Source organism: Pollachius pollachius (genome assembly GCF_949987615.1).
Source record: "Pollachius pollachius genome assembly, contig: SUPER_4_unloc_1, whole genome shotgun sequence".
In the NCBI taxonomy this organism is placed as follows: domain Eukaryota; kingdom Metazoa; phylum Chordata; class Actinopteri; order Gadiformes; family Gadidae; genus Pollachius; species Pollachius pollachius.
The window spans coordinates 64,563-86,355 of NW_027641692.1; the positions used below are offsets into that span (position 1 = coordinate 64,563).

At 41.9% G+C, this 21,793-nt stretch overlaps 2 protein-coding genes across 2 annotated transcripts in view; both read right to left on the reverse strand.

Moving 5' to 3' along the window:
- Nucleotides 1-21,793, reverse strand: part of LOC307075424 (uncharacterized protein) — a 218,095-nt gene that overhangs the window by 2,080 nt on the left and 194,222 nt on the right. The window lies entirely within an intron of this gene.
- LOC307075430 (uncharacterized protein) lies at nucleotides 9,242-20,138 on the reverse strand. Its single transcript, XM_079759133.1, has 6 exons — nucleotides 20,125-20,138; nucleotides 10,980-11,076; nucleotides 10,716-10,832; nucleotides 10,243-10,352; nucleotides 9,458-9,527; nucleotides 9,242-9,305 (listed from the first exon to the last, which is right to left on the reverse strand). The coding sequence occupies exons 2-5, from the start codon at nucleotides 11,060-11,062 to the stop codon at nucleotides 9,463-9,465; spliced, it is 375 nt and encodes a 124-aa protein (XP_079615259.1). The 5' UTR covers nucleotides 11,063-11,076; nucleotides 20,125-20,138; the 3' UTR covers nucleotides 9,242-9,305; nucleotides 9,458-9,462.

The window sequence follows — 21,793 nt, forward strand, 5'->3', positions numbered from 1 at the left end:
GTTGTACACAACGTGAGTTACAGCTGCCTCTTCAAACCACTTCATCTAGCAGCGGCATGAATCCTTGTAGGAGACTTTGTACCTGAGTGGTGAGCTGTCCTCTCCATACCTGAGAGTGTCCAGTCTCCAGCGTGGATCCTCCAGTCCAGCAGAGAGCAGCGCAGCTCCAGAGTCTCCTGGGTGATTGTAGCTCAGGTCCAGCTCTCTCAGATGGGAGGGGTTGGAGCTCAGAGCTGAGGCCAGAGAAGCACAGCCTTCCTGTGTGACCAGGCAGCCAGACAAGCTACACACACACACACACACACACACACACACACACACACACACACCGTGTGTAAAATCCTGTGTTTTTCCAGTCTAGCAACCAGTTTGTGAATGTCCTACTCCAAACACAAGTGGCGTTGCGTTGGTGACGGTCCTTTTATGAAGCACTTCCTGGTCCAGTGCCTAGGGCGGCAAATGTGTCAGTGTCGCCCTTAATTATTAATTAAATTATACAAAGCCCTCACCGTAGTAAGCAGGACAACGCGACACCACTACTGGTTCCACCTAATAAGTAAATGTTTAAATATCATTTAGCTGGGCGATCTCGACAGAGACTAAAGTACTCTCCTCCTTTGTCTCTTCCCTCGCTCTCCTTTTTCCCGCTCACCCGTGACCTCTCACCCTTCCCCCAGATGACCCTGAAGTCTCTTTATCAACACATCCTATTGGTTAAACCCAAAGCGTCCATATAACCAGACTACTGAACAAGGTTATAACGTTTTAAAATAGTGGGTTACCTTTTATTAATAATGAACACAACACTATAACGTGATGTATATTGAGATACATGTTATAAGTTAACCTCGAAAGATGTCCTCTATGTTATCATAACTTTAATATTCTACTATTATGTATGTTTTCGTTGTCCCTCCCCCTCCCTCCACCCCTCCCCCCTCCGTGGAACTTCAATGGGGAATAAAGTCTAACAAGACAGATAACAACATTGAACTGAAGTGAATTCATTCTTCATAGTGACACAGGAGGTCCCGGAACATGTTCCGGCGTGTTCCGGCAAAAATTAAGCACTGCCCCCTATGCATTCTAAACATTAACTTAAACTCATTTAAAGTGAGTGAATCTGTTCACATGAATGGACACAGATGGATGGTAGGTGACCAAGAACATTTTCACATCTAATAAAGGGGTGTACATTTGTTAGGGTGCCACCAAATTTAAAAGATAGTAGCCAGTAGAAAATGTGTCTTGAGCCCTGAGACGACATCATTTACTTATTTATTTAGACCTGTTAACTTTCTGGAGGTAAATCTGTTCAATGTCCTCTGATGTAGAACTTGTGGTGTAAATGTTTGAGATATTGAGTAGAACTGACCTGAGAGTTTCCAGTGTACAGTGTGGACTCCCCAGTCCAGCAGAGAGCAGCTTCACTCCTGAATCCTGCAGATCATTGGTACTCAGGTCCAGCTCTCTCAGACTAGAGGAGTTGGAGCTGAGAACTGAGGCCAGAGCTTCACAGCATCTCTCTGACAGATGACAGCCATTCAGCCTTCACACAAACAATAAATACATGTTAGCAACTGTGATTAAAATAACTTACATATAAATATTTTTAAACCTTTATTTAACCAGATCTTTTAATTTTAACGTAATGAAGGACTTTTGTTAAAATCAATTATTAGAAATGTTTTATTAATTTAACATTTTATTCATTTATTTATCATATTGAATAGCTGTTTAATAGTGTTTGGAAATCGTTTTGAAAATTAAAATTGCTTTTTATTGTATTCATTATGTATTGTAATACATGATAGTAGTAGATCTACAGAGATGTTTTGTATAATATTAGAAGTTATATTCCAATATTATTTATATTGTGTTTTGAGTAGAAAAAATATCCTCTGATGATTTATATCCCGTTCAGAGGATGCTCCGGGGGTTAGCAAACCAAGCTAGCTTCACACTCAACGTGTAAAACATCCCCGACATGAACAGAGACACAAATAAAACCATCCCCACATACACTCTCTCCCGTACTAATTTAACCGTCAAACAACTAATAAGTAAATGTTTGAACATCATTTAGCTGGGCGTTCTCTACAGAGAATAAAGTACTCTCCTCCTTTGTCTCTTCCCTCTCTCTCCTTTTTCCCGCTCACCCGTGACCTCTCACCCTTCCCCAAATGACCCTGAAGTCTCTTTATCAACCAATCCTATTGGTTCAACCCAAATAGTGTCCAGGTAACAGAACTCACTGAGTAAGGTAAATATGTTTTAAAATAGTGAGTTAACTATTATTAATAGTTAGAACATATAATTATTAATGTATCCTAAATTTCAACAATAAATTATTTATATGTATAGCTATATATTTGTACATTTGCACATATACATAATACAACTTTATTTAACTATTAATAAACAATTACTAATTATTTGCTCTCCTTATTTATTATTTCACAATAAATAGAGATTTTATGAGTTGTCTCTTTACCCTGGTTAGACAATGTAACAATATTTTTCTGTAACCTGCTCATATTAGTTGTTGTTTTTTAATTTTTTAATTTGAACAATGAATACTGGACATAGTAATATTTTAAAATACATTTTGTGTGACAATTGCAAGTTTCAAATCTTTTTTTTAAAAAGATTGCTGTTAAGGCTTTCAGGAGGTCTAAGGTGTCAAACTAGGCAGATGGATGTATTAGAATATCCACCTAAACAACAAAGTGTAGCCTTTATATGATACCAAAGTCATGAATATGGTCATCACAGGTACTGAGATATAAGCTGAGTTATATAACTTTGATGTTCAGCATTTATTTAGAATTGTACCTTGAGCAAAACTGACCTGAGAGTTTCCAGTGTACAGTGTGGACTCCCCAGTCCAGCAGAGAGCAGCTTCACTCCTGAATCCTGCAGATCATTGGTACTCAGGTCCAGCTCTCTCAGACTAGAGGAGTTGGAGCTGAGAACTGAGGCCAGAGCTTCACAGCATCTCTCTGACAGATGACAGCAATTCAGCCTTCACACAAACAATAAACACAACATGTTAGGAACTGTGATTAAAATGAACTACATCTTTTACCTTAAACGTAATGAAAGACGTGGGCATCAACCATTGACGTTATAGCGGCCAATAACGTAATAACTGCCAGTAAGATCATTTAAATGTAATAAAGCCAATAACGTGATCACTTGCCAACAATGTAATAAAGTTGTTGAGCCAAAACCGTGATAACTTTTTGCAAATATTGTGATAACTTATTAAATTATTAGCTGCTTATATTAAAAAAATACTTTGAAAATGTAATAACTGAGCCAATAACATAATAAATGAGGCATCACTTTATTTTATGTTGAATTTCTGGAGAGAAACTGTCACCCTTAGCCTTATTATTGCATCTTGCATCACATGTTTAAATATCTGACCTTACAGTTACCCCTCCACCCTCCTACCCCCCTCCCCTCCTTTGGATTTATATGGAACCCTTAGGGTTCTGTTATAGTACTCTGTGGATCCAACTCCGTCACCACGCAGACGCTTCAACGGAGTCGTGAGCTTTTCAAAGTTCTACTATAGGGGAACCTTAGAGTTACATATAAATCCAAATTCACTCACACCCTCATACCCCCTTTGGAGGGGGTATGAGGGTGGAGGGGTCACTGTAAGGTCAGATATTTAAACATGTGATACAAAATGAAAATACAATAAAGTGATAACTCATAGATTACATCATTGGCTCAGTTATTACATTTTTAAAGTTTTTTTTTATACAAGGCCAATAACGTAATAACCAGCCAATAACGTAATAAGTTATTACATTATTGGTAAAAAAGTTATTAAATTATTGGCTCAACAACTTTATTACATTATTGGCAAGTTATTATGTTATTGGCTTTATTACATTTAAATTATTGCGTTCTTGGCAGTTATTACGTTATTAGTTGCTACAACGTGTTAAAAGCTTTAATAAGATATGTTTTATTAATTGAACTACATAAGATCCTTAAATGTTAATTCCACTTTTAACATAATTAAGTTACTGTCTTCATCTTTATTAGAAAAGTGGGTTAGGGGGTTTATTGTAATGCATGTTATTAGTGAACATACAGATGTGTTTTGTTAGTTCTAACTTATATGTTCTACTATCAGGTATATTGTGTTGTGTATTGTCATACATTATTATGAGTGAACCTACAGAGATCTTTTGGAGGCTTTGATCACTGGCATTAGCCTCAGAAGACCCTTCTCTGAAGCTGAGTATTTATTCAGGTCAAACACATCCAGCTCTTCTTCTGATGACAGTAAGATGAAGACCAGAGCTGACCACTGAGCAGGAGAGACATGTGTTTCGAAGAGATTTCCTGATGTCAGGGACTGTTGGATCTCCTCCACTAGAGAACAGTCGTTCAGCTCATTCAGACAGTGGAACAGATTAATGCTTCTCTCTGGAGAGAGTTTATAACCTAACTTCTTCTTGATGTAAGACACTGTTCCCTTTTTGGTCTGTGAGGTACTTCTTGTCTTTCCCAGCAGACCTCGTAGGACATTCTGATTGGTCTCCAGAGAGAGGCCCAGGAGGAAGCGGAGGAACAAGTCCAGGTGTCCGTTCTTACTCAGTAAGGCCTTGTCAACAGCACTCTGGTAGAAGAGGAGGAGTTCATCTTCATCGGAGGTGAGTTCATCTTCATCGGAGCCGAGTTCATCTTCATCGGAGCTGAGTTCATCTGCAGCAGGGATCTGATCTTCACCATAGGTGAAGATGAGCTGTTCTTCTTTGAGCAGATTGTCCCCAGTGTCGATAAAGGACCAGAAGACATAAAGGGCAGCCAGAAACTCCTGGATGCTCAGATGGACAAAGCAGAACACTTTGTCCTGGTACAGACCACACTCCTCTTTAAAGATCTGGGTGAACACTCCAGAGTACACTGAGGCTGCTCTGATATCGATGCCACACTCTGCCAGGTCTGCCTCGTAGAAGATCAGGTGGCCTTTCTCCAGCTGGTTAAAAGCCAGTTTTCCCAGAGAAACAATGGTCTTCCTGCTCTCTGAACTCCAGTGTGGATCTGGTTCAGATCTCCCATGGTACTTTTTGTCCGCCTGTATGGACTGAACCCTCAGGAAGTGGCTGTACATCTGAGTCACGGTCTTGGGCATCTCTTCTCCTATCTGGGATGTTTTGAAGCAGTCCTCCAGAACTGTAGCAGTGATCCAACAGAAGACTGGGATGTGACACATGATGTGGAGGCTTCGTGATTTCTTGACGTGGGAGATGATTGTGCTGGCCAGCGTCTCCTCTCTGAATCTCTTCCTGAAGTACTCCTCCTTCTGTGGGTCGGTGAACCCTCTCACCTCTGTCACCTGGTCAACACAATGAGCAGGGATCTGATTGGCTGCCGCAGGGCGTGTTGTTATCCAGATGCGAGCGGAGGGAAGCAGGACGCCCCTGATGAGGTTTGTCAGCAGCACGTCCACCGAGGTGGACGTTGTGACATCAGTCCAGATCGGGTTGTTCTGGAAGTCCAGAGGAAGTCGACACTCATCCAGACCATCCAAGATAAAGACAACTTGGAACCGGTGGAATCTGCAGATTCCTGCTTCTTTGGTCTCAATAAAGAAGTGATGAAGCAGTTCCACCAAGCTAAACTCTTTCCCTTTCAGTAAATTCAGCTCTCTGAAAGTGAGGAGAAATGTGAAGTGTATGTCCTGGTTGATTTTGCTTTCAGCCCAGTCCAGAGTGAACTTGTGTGTTAAGACAGTTTTACCAATGCCGGCCACTCCAGTTGTAATTATTGTCCTGATTGGTTCATCTTTTCCATGTAAGGGTTTAAAGATGTCCTCACATCTGATTGGTGTTTCCTCCTTGACCGGTTTCCTGGAAGATGTTTCAATCAGTCTGACCTCATGGTCCTTGTTGACCTCTCCACTGCCTCTCTCTGTGATGAAGAGCTCTGTGTAGAAGTCATTCAGATCGGTTCGCTGTCCTGCTTTAGCGATTCCCTCAAACACACAACTGAACTTCTGCCTTAAATGAGACTTGATTTTTTTTTGGCAATTGACAGCATCAGATCCTAAAAGAGAAAACAACAGAAGACATCAGTTAGTGGAAGGTGACATCAGTTGAACCAGGTCAATATTTCCTATTAAATTATCAACTTTATGATATTTAGTGGCTTCATTACTTGTGGTCGGAGAAGCTGGTAGTGACAAGGACTGCATGTTACAGATTCAAAATGTTCAGGACTATTTCTATATTTTCACAGCAGCATGATTGGTCTAATGATAGTAATAATGATAGTGAATCAGTGTCAAGTGTCTTGTTATGCTGATATAACAAGATAGTGTTGCATCTCTTCAACTGAGTTATTCTGCTGTTGATCTGCAGTATAATGTAGGGATGGGTCAGAATATTCGATTATTCGTTCCCGAGGGTCAAAGTCGATTTTCAACATTTGGACCCTTAACATTTTTTCCCAATTCAAATAAACAAGAATTAACGGACGGAACTAATGTTGGACAGGGGTCCAAGGGCATTATCCCGCTTATACCACGGTCACTTGCCATAGAAAATAAATGAAGACCATTCATTTATAGGGGGATTATTTGTTTATCAACACGGCGGATGTGCGCGCAGAATTATCGCCATAAGAAAATGTGTTTGACCGGTTGCCATGGTTATCTCCGTGCGGTTAATTTGCGGTTGCGGTGTTAACTAGCGATGTTGTCGGCTTACTGTGCGTTCACACCAAACGCGACATTTGTCGCCCGTTCGCGTTGTCGCCGAAGTTTTGCCGCGCCACAAATCGTAATCTGTCGCTGTGCAAGCCAAGCGAATTCGTCACGCCACAAATTTTGGCCGCCAACGGTGCTTCATGCCAATTCATTCTCAACCACGGCCGAGATAACCACCATTGCATGTCTTTACCTTTTGTGGAAGAGGGAGAGACGTCGGAGGACCCGAGGCAGTCTATTCATAATATTGTAATGACCACGGAAGAGGCAGTGAATGAAGTATTGATTAGACACAGATTTATTAGATAGGCCTACCTAATAAACCGTTGGAACACACAAGACCGGAAACCATAGCAACGCAGGTAAACAAACCCCGAGAAGCCCAATCCCTACGAGAGCTCCCCGCGCTACGGCCATCCGGAGGCGCACAGAGCTTTTGGCCGTGATATCATATATACAATTATATCTTATATTATATACTATTATATATAGAGCTCCGGGAGTCGCAAACGGCAACAATCACTTTCTCCTCCATGCTGCGGTTCACCCCGGACTGCACTGCACTGAGTTGGCCGGTTGAACGCTGATTGGCTGTTAGGTTACATATGTCACTCAGTGGCCACGCTGTTTAACGCTGTCATGACGCGAATTTCGCGACAAAGTTGAAATATTTCAACTCGAGCGAATTTGTCACGCCACAAATCCTCGTGAACGCGCTCGCCTGTGCAAATCAAAACTTGTCGCCGGTTTTATCTAGCGAATAATTCGCCCGATACGCGTCTCTACGTTCACTTTGTATGGGATCTTGTTGCCCCGTCGCGTTTGGTGTGAACGCACAGTTACTGTTACATTAAACTGTATTCAGACAACGCGGTTATATGCTATAGACCCTATAGTATCTGTGGTATAAAGGCTGGGACGAATTTCAAATTATAAATACATACTCTTTATGTTGAAAGTAGACCGTCACGATTCAGCCTTTATACCACAGATACTGTAGGGACTATAGCATATAACCGCGTTTTCGGATTACAGTTTAATGCATTTTTCACAATTTACCAGCTCTCGTTTTGAGGGCTGAACAGACAATTTGACTGGAACTACTTAGCAGGTAGTTGTTGCTTTGCGTTTAAGATATTAAGTGATTTCTTGCCGATGATCCATGGCTGCCTTTGTGAATGTCGAATCGAATAATCGATTATTCGTTCATACCACCCACCGATTATTCGACCATGAAAAATTTGAGTTATTCACATTCCTAGTATCATCAGTGTTGGGAACGTTACTTTAAAAAAGTAATTAGTTATAGTTACTCACTACTAGTTACAAAAAGTAACTGAGTTAGTAACTGAATTGCTCTATGATAAAAGTAACAAGTTACCAGGGAAAGTAACTATTTGCGTTACTGTAAAAAAAGAAAGTATGTCAGAATTTGGATTTTTCTGAGCAGTTTTCACTTGGCCTTAATGTGTTAAATGGTTGAACTGCCCATTCAAGGCCCTGATATACTTCCAACTGTATTTTAATTTGCTTGGTTGCAAAGGCTGTGGAACATCTGCTGAATACTACAGAAAATGCCAACTTTTCACCGGATTGCTCCGGACTCGCCATTTCTGCTGCTTCATCGAATCTGTTTGGTGTGTGCGTTTGCGTGTGTGTGTGGCGCGCGTGTCCTGGCTTGTGTGTAAAAACACTGGCTCCGATTGGCTACCATGAAACATGACTCTGCCTTAGCCAATCATAATCGCTTATCTCGTTGTTAACCCACCTCACTAGAAGTTTGTGTTTGGTGTCAGGGGTGCGTTCGGATTAAGCAGTTTATTCAATCAATTCATAGTAATGCACCGCATTTAACGTACAGTAACGGTAACGGCGTTGTAACGACGGAAACAGTAATTAGTTAGATTACCCCGTTACTGAAAAAATAACAGCGTTACCTAACAGAGTTATTTTAAACAGCGTTATTACAAACATTGAGTATAATGCTTCACATTCTTTAACCTGATACCCCCACAATAACCCTAGATATCTGGATCAAACCATTTAACCTCATACCCCCACAATAACCCTACATGTCTGGATCAAACCATTTAACCTGATACCCCCATAATAACCCTACATGTCTGGATCAAACCATTTAACCTGATGCCCCCACAATAACCCTACATATCTGGATCAAACCATTAAACCTGAAAGTCTATTTCTACTTTTTTCTATCTCTTTTTTCCGCATGAGCCTCCTCTTTTTCAAAAATAACAGCATATTCAGTTTCAAATAAAAGTTTTTTACTGCTCTGTTTTCAAAATAAGAGTATTTTCTGTCTTCAAACTAAGAGTCTCTTACCGCCCCACAGTGTGTCGGCCAGTTCCTCCTGGTTCATCTCCATCAGGCAGAGCTTTGTGATGTCCACCACTCCCTCTATGGCGCGCCTCCTCTGCTCCTCCTTCTCACCATCCACCTCCTCCTCCTCCCTCTGACTCTCTGAGCATTGTGGGTAATCTGGTAAGAGAACCCTCCAGAGCTTCTTCAGCTCCTTGTCTAGAAAAGCGTGTGCGTTCTCCTCAGCCCTCTGGAACAGAACAAACATCAAGGAGAACTTTACTCTGAACTAACTGAGGACATCAGAAGCATCTGTCTTGGATTCACGTCCCGCTGGACAAGAGATGCTTTCTAATGTTCATGAAGAGCTGAAGTGAAACGTCTTGGTGGACATTTACACACCTTGATCAGCTCTGTTTTATGCTGCTGTAGAGACTGAGCACTGGTGACCTTTGACCTCTCCTGGTGTTGTCTGTGGAGAACACACACACACACACACTATTATTTTCTCTTCACGTTTCTGTGATTCTCCGTCTTCCTTTGTGTTTAACCCTCGATAGGCTTTGAGTGGGAACACATCAGAATGTCACCTTGGCAGGAATCGCAGCAGCATCCAGTGGGCCCCATTATAATACACCCAGATAAAAGCCCAAATCAATTCTTGGGTTGTGTCGTCTATAAACGACGCTGCCCGGCGCTCCGCGGCTCGTCCGCTGTCTGCTTCATATTGAAGCTCAGCCCTAACCGAGTGGACTCGGACCGAGAGGGGGTCTGAAACCCACTGACCTTCACCAAACAGCCCTTACGTGATATTGAGGCTAGCAGGTAAAGTAGAACACACTGTGGTAGACTCTGTTGATCTAGAGATAACGTGCACAATGTTTTATTATCATGTTTTCACCATCGACAAATCGATTAGTCGTAGAGTTAGTTGAACATGACAGGGAGATTCATAGAGCGGTCAATCTTCAAAGAGACACAGCTGTGTCCAGGGGAGTCTGCTCTCTGCTGCTGGACACTAAAACAGCCTTACCCCTCCTCTCATTCGCACCATGTCAACCACATCACTAAAACAGCCTTATCCCTCCTCTAATTCACACCATGTCCACCACATCACTAAAACAGCCTTATCCTAACTCTCATTAACTCCATGTCGACCATTCACTCTTTAAGTCCTCACCTCTTACCAATAGACTGATTTCCATCATTAAAACCAACAGGTTTTTCCATAGACCGGTCACTCTTCATGGAGACACAGCTGGGTCCAGGGGTGTCTGCTATCTGCTGCTGGACTATTCTAGAAAAACAAGAACCAGGATTTTCCTCTTATTCACAGCATGTCAACCACATCACTAAAACAGCCTTATCCCTCCTCTCATTCGCACCATGTCCACCACATCACTTAAACAGCCTTACCCCTCCTCTCATTCACACCATGTCAACCACATCACTAAAACAGCCTTATCCTAACTCTCATTCACACCATGTCGACCACATCACTAAAACAGCCTTATCCCTCCTCTCATTCACACCATGTCAACCACATCACTAAAACAGCCTTATCCTAACTCTCATTCACACCATGTCAACCACATCACTAGAACAGCCTTATCTCTCCTCTCATTCACACCATGTTGACCATTCACTCTTTAAGCCTCACATCTTCTCAATAGACTGATTTCCATCGTTAAACCTAGCAGGTTTTTCCATAGACTGGTCACTCTTCATGGAGACACAGCTGGGTCCAGGGGAGTATTCTCTCTGCTGCTTCTCTGGGCTTCAACCCACACACACACACACACACACACACGCACACACACACACACACACACATCTTTTACTCACACTAATGATGAAGTCATCATGTATCATTGCTGAGCTCTGAGGTGGACAACAGTCACAGACAGAGAGATCCTCTTCTTACCTCTTAGCTTTGCTCTGGCGGCCATGTTCCCCAGACAGAGCGGTCTTAGAGGTAGGACCCCCCTCCTCTCTCTCCTCATCCATAGTAGACTGGAGACCTGGACACAAACACAACTCATCCATCACTTCATTTGCCTTTTGAACTTTAGCTGTTTATTGAGAGAGAAGATCATTGTGACTGTGTCACACTAAAGCATTATGGACATCATAGACCATCAATATGAACCCCACAACACTCTGACTGTGTTGTGGGGTAGTTCTGTCCTAACTACCCCACAGCCACACTGCCCTCACTACAGTACAGATGTGTACAGCAGATGAGAACTCAGAGATGAAGAATTAAACACCTTGAAGACTGTAACTGTGTTTAAACTACAACACAAAAAAGATATACAATAGACAAAAAATGCATTGAGGTATAATTAAAATGGAACAAAGTTGTAATTCTGTCACTTTACTGAACCATAGATTACATATAAATCAACTGGTGAAGCTCAACACATCGACACATCTTATGACCAACAAGTCTATTTCTCTCCCTCCATGGCGGTGGTTTAAGCCATAGGAATCAAGTCTAGATCCACAGGAACCCCCCTGTGAAAGTGGTACAGTCCAGCTACAGGCTACTAGGTGGATCTATAAAACTGTAAATAACCAGTCAAAACGCACAAATATTTAACTTTTTTAAATATCAGCACATTGAAAGCACTTCTGTCTCGTCCTTCTTTTAATTTGGAGTAGCATCAAGACAAACGAATCACTTGAATATTGAACGCAGTGTTCAATTTACCACACGGGTCTCTACAGTAAACTGTCTTTAATTGATAAGTGATACACGGACACATTTACCAAGATGAGATCAATACTATGTACCAGTAACCTAAAGACAATATTAAAGGTAGTAAACAGTGAAACATGAACTAACTTTGTATTCTCTGCAGTAAAGTCTGTCTTTAATTGATAAGCGATACACGGACACATTTACCATCCCCAGAGGAGCCGCCCCCCTCAGCACGTGTCACGTGTTTCCAGGGAAAACAGTTTCGCAGCACACACACACACACACACACACACACACACACACACACACACACACACACAGATCACTGAGCCAACTTATGGCACAACCTCTGATCCACCAGTCCACTGGGTTACAGCAGAACCTCTGGTCCAGACCCGGACCCGGACCAGGACCAGGACCAGGACCCGGACCCGGACCAAGACATGGACCCGGACCCGGACCAGGACCAATCCCGGGACCTGGACTGGGATTGGGCCGTGATCCGGGACCCGGATCAGGATCAGGTCCAGGTCCAGGACCAGGACCCGGACCAGGACCAGTCTATTCAGGAATATTGAATAGTATTTTTGCCAGAAATGCACATCCCAACTACAAATCAACCTTTCAATATTCTTCTCTGGGTCATCCAGAATAGTGCATTTTTTCACATGCTCTTAAAACTTAAAAGTACAAACCAGTGTTTTAGTTTGTCTGATCAAAGCACTGTGAAGTGTCTTCATGGGAACTCAAGTGGGTTGTGTTTCCTAATAGAGCGATCACACCGGCACCGCAATACAGCCTTGCTTTAACTCAGCACTGAACTAAACCTTGGCAGTCTGCGTGGATCGCAGCGCCATTGCCACTCAACAACAAGTGGTAATTGGTAAAATGATCATTTTTCATGCAAAGGAAACTAAACATTTTTGCGAAGAAGTTTGATAATGTTAGGTTTTGTTTGAGGCCGCTTTGTGAAATACAGCTCTTCGCTGCTCTCGACGCGAATGATATACGTCACCACTAGTGATGTGTCGTTCGTGAACGATTCGTTCAATATGAACGAATCTTTCATATGACTCGGGAGTCATGAGTCATCTCAGTGAGTGATTCGTTCATTTTGATGCAGTACCTTACCTCGCCACATGGCAGGCAGCTGCATAAGCTCAGTCAGTAGGAGAGGAAGCAGAAATGATTCGTTCACGACTCACTCAGGTCCTCGTTCATTTGTCACGTGACAGCCATACGGATCGTTCATACGGATCGTTCATACGGTTCGTTCATACGGTTCGTTCATACGGATCGTTCATACGGATCGTTCATACGGATCGTTCATACGGTTCATTCATACGATTCGTTCATATGGATCGGTCTCTCGTTCATTTGTCACGTGACAGCTGTAGGCCAGCTATGAACAAGGAAATGAATGATATCTGATTTGTGACGTTCATTCATTTGTCACGTGAAACCCGACATACATTATTTATTCATGAAATCATAATTATTAGTGGTCTTCGGTTCTTGTAGATGTGTATAGTGTTATAGATTATATAATGTAAAGTGTGTTTGTAAATAAATACTTTCGAAAATTATATCAACGTGTTGATTTTGTGTTATACTCTACCATAGAATAATAAAATATCATAATACATTATTCATTCATGAAATCATAATTAATCAGTGGCCTTCAGTTCTTGTAATCTTTTTAATTTGAATTATTTTATATATATAGTTAAACTTCTGAACTTTAATTGCTCATGTACTTCGTCTACAATGCGTTTTTGCTCATATTTTTCTTTACTTTCTGCACATCTGTGTTCTCTGACATGTCGGGAGAAAAAGTAAACATATTGTAATGACCTCGCTGACATAACGATGTCCAGTCATCGGTATTGGAACGAACTTTTTAATGGCACCAAACTAGGTCACTGAAACACGTAAACCACGGCGAAAATCCCACACGAAGCAAAAACCCATACTCCCCAACCCGCCGCACGGTCAGCCGCACGTGCCAGGCCCCACCCTCCAGTTCTTCCAAGGCCCCTCCCCCAGCTGACCAAATGATTCGCCCCCACACTGATTGACAAGAACAACATTGCAATACAAGCGCATAGAACAACTTGCATAACGGACAACGAAATACAATGCAACACATAACACACAAACTATTTAAATGTCCCAGGGTCGCTACAATATAATGAGAATTATTTTTTTTAAGTCTACCTGCGCTATACTAATAGAGCCGGGTCGATTGAAACACTTTTCAGTTAAACGTCTTTTTCATCTGTTGTATAGTCATATTATTATGGCATGAAACAAAAAACACAACTATCTATTACAAAAACACTACCGCAGGAAGGATTTTACTTAGCGCTCTCGAAAACAGGTTCGGGGGATAACATTTGAACGGTGGGACGTAAATTTCCCGGGGTTGGTCAGTCTTGCGTGCTGAACGTAGTGACGACGTAAAAGCCATGCGGTTTTCGAGGAAAACTGTGTTTCAATCGTCCCGTGTTTCAAATAATCGACCCAGCTCTCCCCTACCCTGCTCTGCTGCTGCGGTGACAGACACAACCATTTAGGATCGGATGAGGAAAGGAGGTGAAAAAGCACGACAAATCCTCCATAAATGTTAACTTCAGAGCCTCTGATAAAGTGCAGCTCACACAGACCAGGTTTGCATCTCGGTTTAAAGACCACTGTCACACACTGTCAGCGTTCACACTTTAACAGCGCAAGACGGGGTTCACTTGGTTACAGTCACGGCATATGCCGGTATCGCTGTTCGCACGGCATCGGCTAGGCAAAATCTGATTTACGTCGCAAGTTGACGTTATTATTTATATATTTCTTTTCCACTGCCTGAGCTAATTGATGTTTGGCATGAAAGGGTGTGAAAAGTGTCAATTGTTTGACTCTCATGAGACAGCTTTTCACCTCGTCACAATTTAATGTTTTACAGACTGGGCTATTAGGAGTGATGAGATCCTGTCCCACAAATTGAGTGCTCCCGTCATCCAAGGCTCCATGCGGGGGCAGTGACCCATCCCTCACTCATCCCCATACATTTACATTAGGTGTCAGGTTTAATCAGAACACAAACAACAGAGGTCTGAGCAGGTCAGGAAAATGAGTGGCAGGAAAAGAAGTGACATTTGGAACCACTTTGGTGAAATTTCAGCCACCAAAGCCAAGTGCAATATTTGCAAAAGACTTTTATCAGTGCAAGGAGGAAGCACTTCGAATTTGAGAAGGCACCTGAAAGCAGCACATCCAACTGTGCAGTTAGCACAAGTGAGGGTAGAGAGTGACGATGGAGCCACTGCAGCAGCTTCAAATATCTCCACCAGCAATACTTCATCTGGACCTCCAATCGCTGCTGCTGCAACACTGGCTACAGCTTCTGCAACATCCAGTACACCAGCAGCACCCACCACCACCACCACCACCACCCAAGCAGCAGTTAGGCCACGGAGGCCTCAACAAACACTGTTGGGCACTTATGTAACAAGGCCAATGGATCCGCTCAGGCAGATCAAACTGGATGAAGCACTGATAAAAATGATAGCTTGTGAGTATCAACCATTCTCCATTGTTGAGGACAAAGGCTTCAAAGATTTTTCAAAGACCCTGGACCCTTCATACACTCTGCCTAGCAGGAAAACACTGTCTCAAGCTCTACTGCCTAAGATGTATGGAAAACTAAGAGCCGAGTTATTTGAAAAAATCAAGAGTGCTCCTGCTGTATGTCTCACAACAGACTGCTGGACATCTGTGACGACCACAAGTTACATGTCTGTGACCTGCCACTATGTTCAGGATTTTGCTATGACCTCCCATCTCCTGGACTGTTTTGCCTTGACAGACAGACACACTTCAGCTCACCTGGCAAGTGAGCTGAAGAGAGTTTCAACCGAATGGGGTGTCATAGACAAAGTTGTAGCTTGTGTCACAGACAATGCCAGCAACATTGTGGCAGCCCTGAGAGATCACCTGCACTGGGACCACATACCATGCTTTGCACATGTGTTGAACCTCATTCTTAGAGCTGCACTTAGGGAGGTTCAGGGCACAATTCAAAAAATAAAAGCTGTGGTTGAATATTTCCACAGAAGCACAGTTGCTTCAGACAAGCTGAAGGCCACACAGCAACAGATGGGCCAGGAGCAACTGCGTTTGAAGCAGGATGTAGCTACAAGGTGGAATTCAACATTCTACATGCTGCAAAGGTTCATTGAAGTGAAAGATCCAGTCATCTCCACCCTGGCACTTATCAATGCACCGCTATCCACACTGTCCACAGAGGAATGGGGAATTGCCCGTGAAACAGTGGGCATTATCAAGCCTTTTGAGGAGGTTACCATTGAAGTGAGCGCTGAGAGGTATGTAGATAAAGTGATTAATGTTTATATTAAATTAAAATCACTTTTATTGGATGAATCAGTGTACACATAAATGAATTTGACTCCTATCTAACTTTGCTCTCAATGTACATGCACATAATAAGCACAAACTTCATATTTTAAACAAAAATTATAGTTAGTGATAGATTTTTAACTGCATCCTTACTGTTTACAAAGAAGCATGACATTGACTTTGTAATAGTACACTGTTATAACTGCTTTTAAGAACAACATTTGAATAATTCAACTGTCTGTAGGTTTGTGACTGCCTCCAAAGTGATCCTGATGGCAAGGGGTCTTCAGAGGATTGTTGCCCGCCATCAAAGGAATCCATCCATCCATGAACCAGTTCAAAAACTGGTGGACTGTCTGATGGCAGAGATGCAGAAGAGGTTCAGCAAGGTGGAGCAAATTGAGAAGCTTGCTGATGCTACTTGTTTGGACCCAAGGTTCAAAAAGCAAGCCTTTGTGAACGAAAAGGCAGCAGATGATGCTGTAAAGAGGATTACAGCTACTGCAGCACACCATCACCCTGGTCACAGTGAGGAGGAGGAGGAGGAGGGTCAAGATCCTGCTGCGGCTGCCAGCGCAGGGGCCATGTTTTGGGAAGACTTCGATGAGAGGGTAGCAAACACCAGCGCTTCCACTTCATCCAATTCTGCCACATCAAGCATCTCAACTGCTGCCATGATGGAGATACGGGCCTACCTTGCAGAGCCACTCCTACCCCGCACATCAGACCCTCTGGCATGGTGGAGGATGTGCTCTCCAGTATTTAAAAGTCTGTGTGAAGTGATGAAGACAAGACTGTGCATTGTGGCCACATCTGTGCCCTCTGAGAGAATTTTCTCAAAGACTGGGCAGATCATCACTGACAGACGGAACAGGCTCAGCCCCTCCAAGGTCCGCGAGCTTGTGTTTCTCAATGCCAACTTGCCTTAGAGCAGGCCTTAAACTGCTTAATATACTTGTGTTACTTTTACTTAATTGTGCAATATTGTTGTTGGTTTGGATTGGGTTTATAAGTGTGTTTATAAATAAATACTCTTGAAAATTATATCAACATATTGATTTTGTGTTATACTCTGCCATAAAATATAATAATAATAACAAATGTAATAACAATAATAATAAGACACAATAAATGCACCATGTAACACTTTAAGGAACTTATTTATTTATACTTTTTGTCTTACTTAATTGTCTTACTAATTGTCAAAATGAGGATACAGGACACAAGTCACTTTATTGTGGTGTTTTTGCTTTCCTAGGTTTTCACATGGTTTGAATTGCTTGTGACATTGTGTGTATTCAGCAGCTCAGCTGAAGCAAACCATGTTGCCTTCAGTGTTAAGCGTTAAGAACCGCAGCCTTTTTTACAACGCCCACAAGGGGGCTACAGCGCCACCCGCTGTAAAAATGAACGAAATGAACGAAATGACTCAAAAAAAGATTCGTTCAATTTACTGACCGAGAGTTAAAGATCCGATTCAGTAAAAAGAGTCGAACTTCCCAACACTAGTCACCACCCGCACTTGGAACTCCGGTACAGACATGGCGATCTCTCTGCTCCACTTCACCGCTTATTTCCAAGGGGAGGATAAAAGCATCGAAAGAGGTGAAAACCATTATAAGTCGGGGCATGTGGAGAGTTTTAGTTATGCCGATTGGGAGATTGTCGGTCTTTTCCACGTCAGTCGCAGGGAGCGTGACGTCAAATACGAGACGTATAATCTTTGTCATTGTGTAATCTGGGGCATATAAAGACTGGGACCAGAAAATAATTAATTTCTCTCCATTGAAACCCATTCATATTTTACGATCTCATAGGTCCCATGGGCTCTACCCAAAGGGGTGTGGCTTCGCCGCTCCATAGCAACCATGAGAGTCACGTGACGTTGAAGCAGGGCCATTGAAAAGAAAATCCCAAAAAAACGTATGCATGTTACATGCTTAAAGCCGTTTTTGTATTTAATTAATTAAATATTACAATATAGATTATATATATAAATATATAACTATTTAATTATATTATAAGTAGACCATAGCTTTATTCAATTATCGTTATAAAAAGATCTGTATCTGACCATTGACCTTCCTCTCGGAAATTCTATGAATGAAATTCATATTGACGGTATGGCACTATATCCCTATTCTCGCACACCCATCTTCAATTTAATATACCATTCTCGTTGCTTCGAGGAAGTCTGGTGGTCTCTGTATATAATAAATAAATATATATATATATTTATTACACGACTCTTCTCAATGCTGTGGAACGCTCCGAACACTTTATGGGCTTTCCCGACTTCCGACTGTGAAAGTATTTTATTTTTTTCCTTCAGGGCGAAGCAAGACACCTCCTAGCTCACGTTTGCCCCGTCGGGGTTTACTTTCCCGATAATGACCTGCTTAAAGTTTTCTTTTATTTAAGTTGTTAAATAAAATAAAATCATTACACGGTTACATAAAATAACGCAATCAGCAAAGACAATGGTTTTATAGCCATGATTTAAACGGCATGCGAGCTGCTGGTTTCAGCGTCCATAGCAACCACCATAGCAACCATCATAGCAACTATCATAGCAACCATCATAGCAACCATGTTATTATATTTCTGTCGAGAACTGAAATATTCTTCGCAAACTTCCTTCACATTCACAGAGCGAAGATTATGAAAGTAAAATTCACATTTCTCTCTAAAAGTGTTAACATAAACACTTTTAATGGCGTAACTATAATACTTAGATACTCAGAGTATAAGATACTCAGAGTACATAATAATTAGAGTACAAGATACTCAGAGTGGAGAGTACTTAGAGTGCAGAGTACTCAGAGTGCAGAGTACTCACTGTACAGAGTACTCAGTAAGGGTTAGCATGTTGCATGCGTTTGGTTCTATAATAGCAGGGGGGTTTTCTTTATCCATTTCTCTTAAATTAGTCTTTATCTCTTGAGTCTTCAAGAGAATCTTGTTGGGTTGGATTCTTTTTGTCTTTTTTACTTCCTCATGTTACACCCTTTGCTGGCAGGTATTCAGATAAGGGCCAAGACACACACACACACACACACACACACACACACACACACACACACACACACACACACACACACAAATCTTCGCCTTTGCCAAGTTTAACATCCTACCCTTTAAAATATCACAAACGGTCTACTCTGCTGCAGTCTGTGATTCAATCAACTCCAGCTGTAGTGAAGTAGAACGTTTATCTTCAAGTGTAAGTGAACCATTTAAACGTCTTGGTAGTAGTAAACCAAATGATTTGACAAAAGCTCCATTTTGAAACGCTCGAAACGGTGCACCACAGCACCACCTGCTGGTGAGAGGATGTCAGTGGGATTGGCTGAGCTGAAGAACACGAACCAGTCACCAGTGACCTATGTGTTGAGGCGGTGGCGGCAGTGTGAATTCCCCTCGAGGTCATGTCCCTCTCACACGAGTGATGCTCTCAGATATAGAGTAGGCCTACACTACTGCCGAATGATGCAGGCCCACAGAGAACAAGACCCAGTACAAGATGACGTCTAAACACCTTCACTAACCAAGATGGCCGTCTTACTGTCTAAATATTGTAATCATAATACCGCACTACAAATATAACAACTGTCCATTCTGTCCTAACTACCTTTAAAGTCACCACAAGACACTTGTGATTAAGAACAAATCCGAAATCAGAGGAAACAGTCAGTATAACCTCAACCTGACGCTTGACTCCAGGCTGGAAGGTTCACGGTTCGATCCCCAATGCCCACAGTCTAACAGGTAGCATTCTACACAGCAGGAATCTTCAAAATGATTCAATAGCAATTTTGACAAATAGCAATGCATCAATACATTGAGTAACGTTTTTAACCATGTGGTTTTACAGGAAACTAACCATCACCCTATTGATGAGATATAAAGTTATTTATATTTTTCATCTATCACCGATCAAAGGGGACTACAGTACCTTAGTCGTCTTCCTGCTGTGATGAAGTGAGCCAGACCAAACTGTCCGACTCATAACAAGGAAATGATGAACCAACCAGTTAGACCAGTTCATACTCCTCCCAGACTAACATGCTAAGGCGGCTGATCCAAGAATAATAACTTTATTCAAATATGAACTTTGGACAGGGAGCTGTGATGCGTAGAAGCTCAGAGAAAAACCAAGAGACACTTGATGGTTCAACCAGCCTGTAGAGACACTCAGTCACTGAGTCAGCTGCTTCTCTACAGCAGAACCAACAGGAACACAGATACCATGTTATCAATAAAGAGACCAATAATGTCTTGAATAGAAGCACATCAAGTAGAAAAGGCCTCCTCTGCCCTGTTTCTGCTGAACACCTCCATGTACAATCCCCCTCCATCCTTTAAAGACACTTTGATTAACTGAAATTGTTTTTCCTCAGTGTCAATTTATGAATCAGTAGAATCTATACAATAGATGGATGATTTCTCTTTTCAGAAGAGCAGAGTACTGAGTAGTTTCCTCAGAGTACAAGATACTCAGAGTACAAGATACTCAGAGTGCAGAGTTCTCAGAGTGCAGAGTACTCAGAGTATTCAGAGTACTCAGTAAGGGTTAGCATGCTGTACTGGCTTGTGATTCTATAATAGCAGGGGGATTTTCTTTATTCATTTCTCTTAAATGAGTCTTCAAGAGAATATTGTTGGGTTGGATTCTTCTTGTGTTTTTTCCACCCTCATTTTACACCCACCCGTATTCAGATGAGGGCCAAGACAGACACACACACACACACACACACACACACACACACACACACACACACACACACACACACACACACACAAACACACACAAACTCAGTGATATCTTGTTACACCCTTTACATGCAGGTATTTTGATTAAAATGATATAAGGGGCGGTTTTTAGAACCACGCAGTAGTCCCACAAAAGGATGCAATTTAACAGTAAATATAGACTCTTGCAATGATACATTACAGTAAAAATTTCATAATTTCAATAGTGAAGGTAAACTGAATTCTTTCCTGTTGTTGTAATTGAGTTGGGTTGTTGACTTGGATTCTTCGCGTGTTTCTTCCTTCTTATCTTGTTAAACCCTTTACAGGCAGCTACTAGGAAAGGAGCCAAGGGAAGGTGGCACAAACAGACATGCACACACACGCACACGCACACGCACGCGCACACACACACACACACACACAAATTATATATAAGCAATGTCAGAGACAGTTTTTCATTTTAAAGCCTACAAATGTACAACGACACATGTAATAGGGTTTAAAAATAATCATTTTGTTTTTACCTCTTTGTTGGATTTTGTGCAGAAAATGAACAAGCAGTCGTAGTAAACAGGACGACTGAGATGGCGTTTGAGAATACTAAGCATGTAGGCCTACATCAGTGTTTTTTTTGGTACTTAGATTTTTAACTATTGTTTTCTGTGTTGTTTGCTGATTTTCAGTGTGGTTTAATATGTTCTGATGAATCCGACAATGTAAAATGTTCTACGTGACCGCTGTTGATGGTTTGATAGCATTAAAGGTTATAAACGCCAGCAGTGTTTTTTCCTTCCTCAACTTGCTGCACCTTTTACAGACAGGTATTCCGAAAGGCGCCTAGGCAATGTGGCTCACACACACACACACAC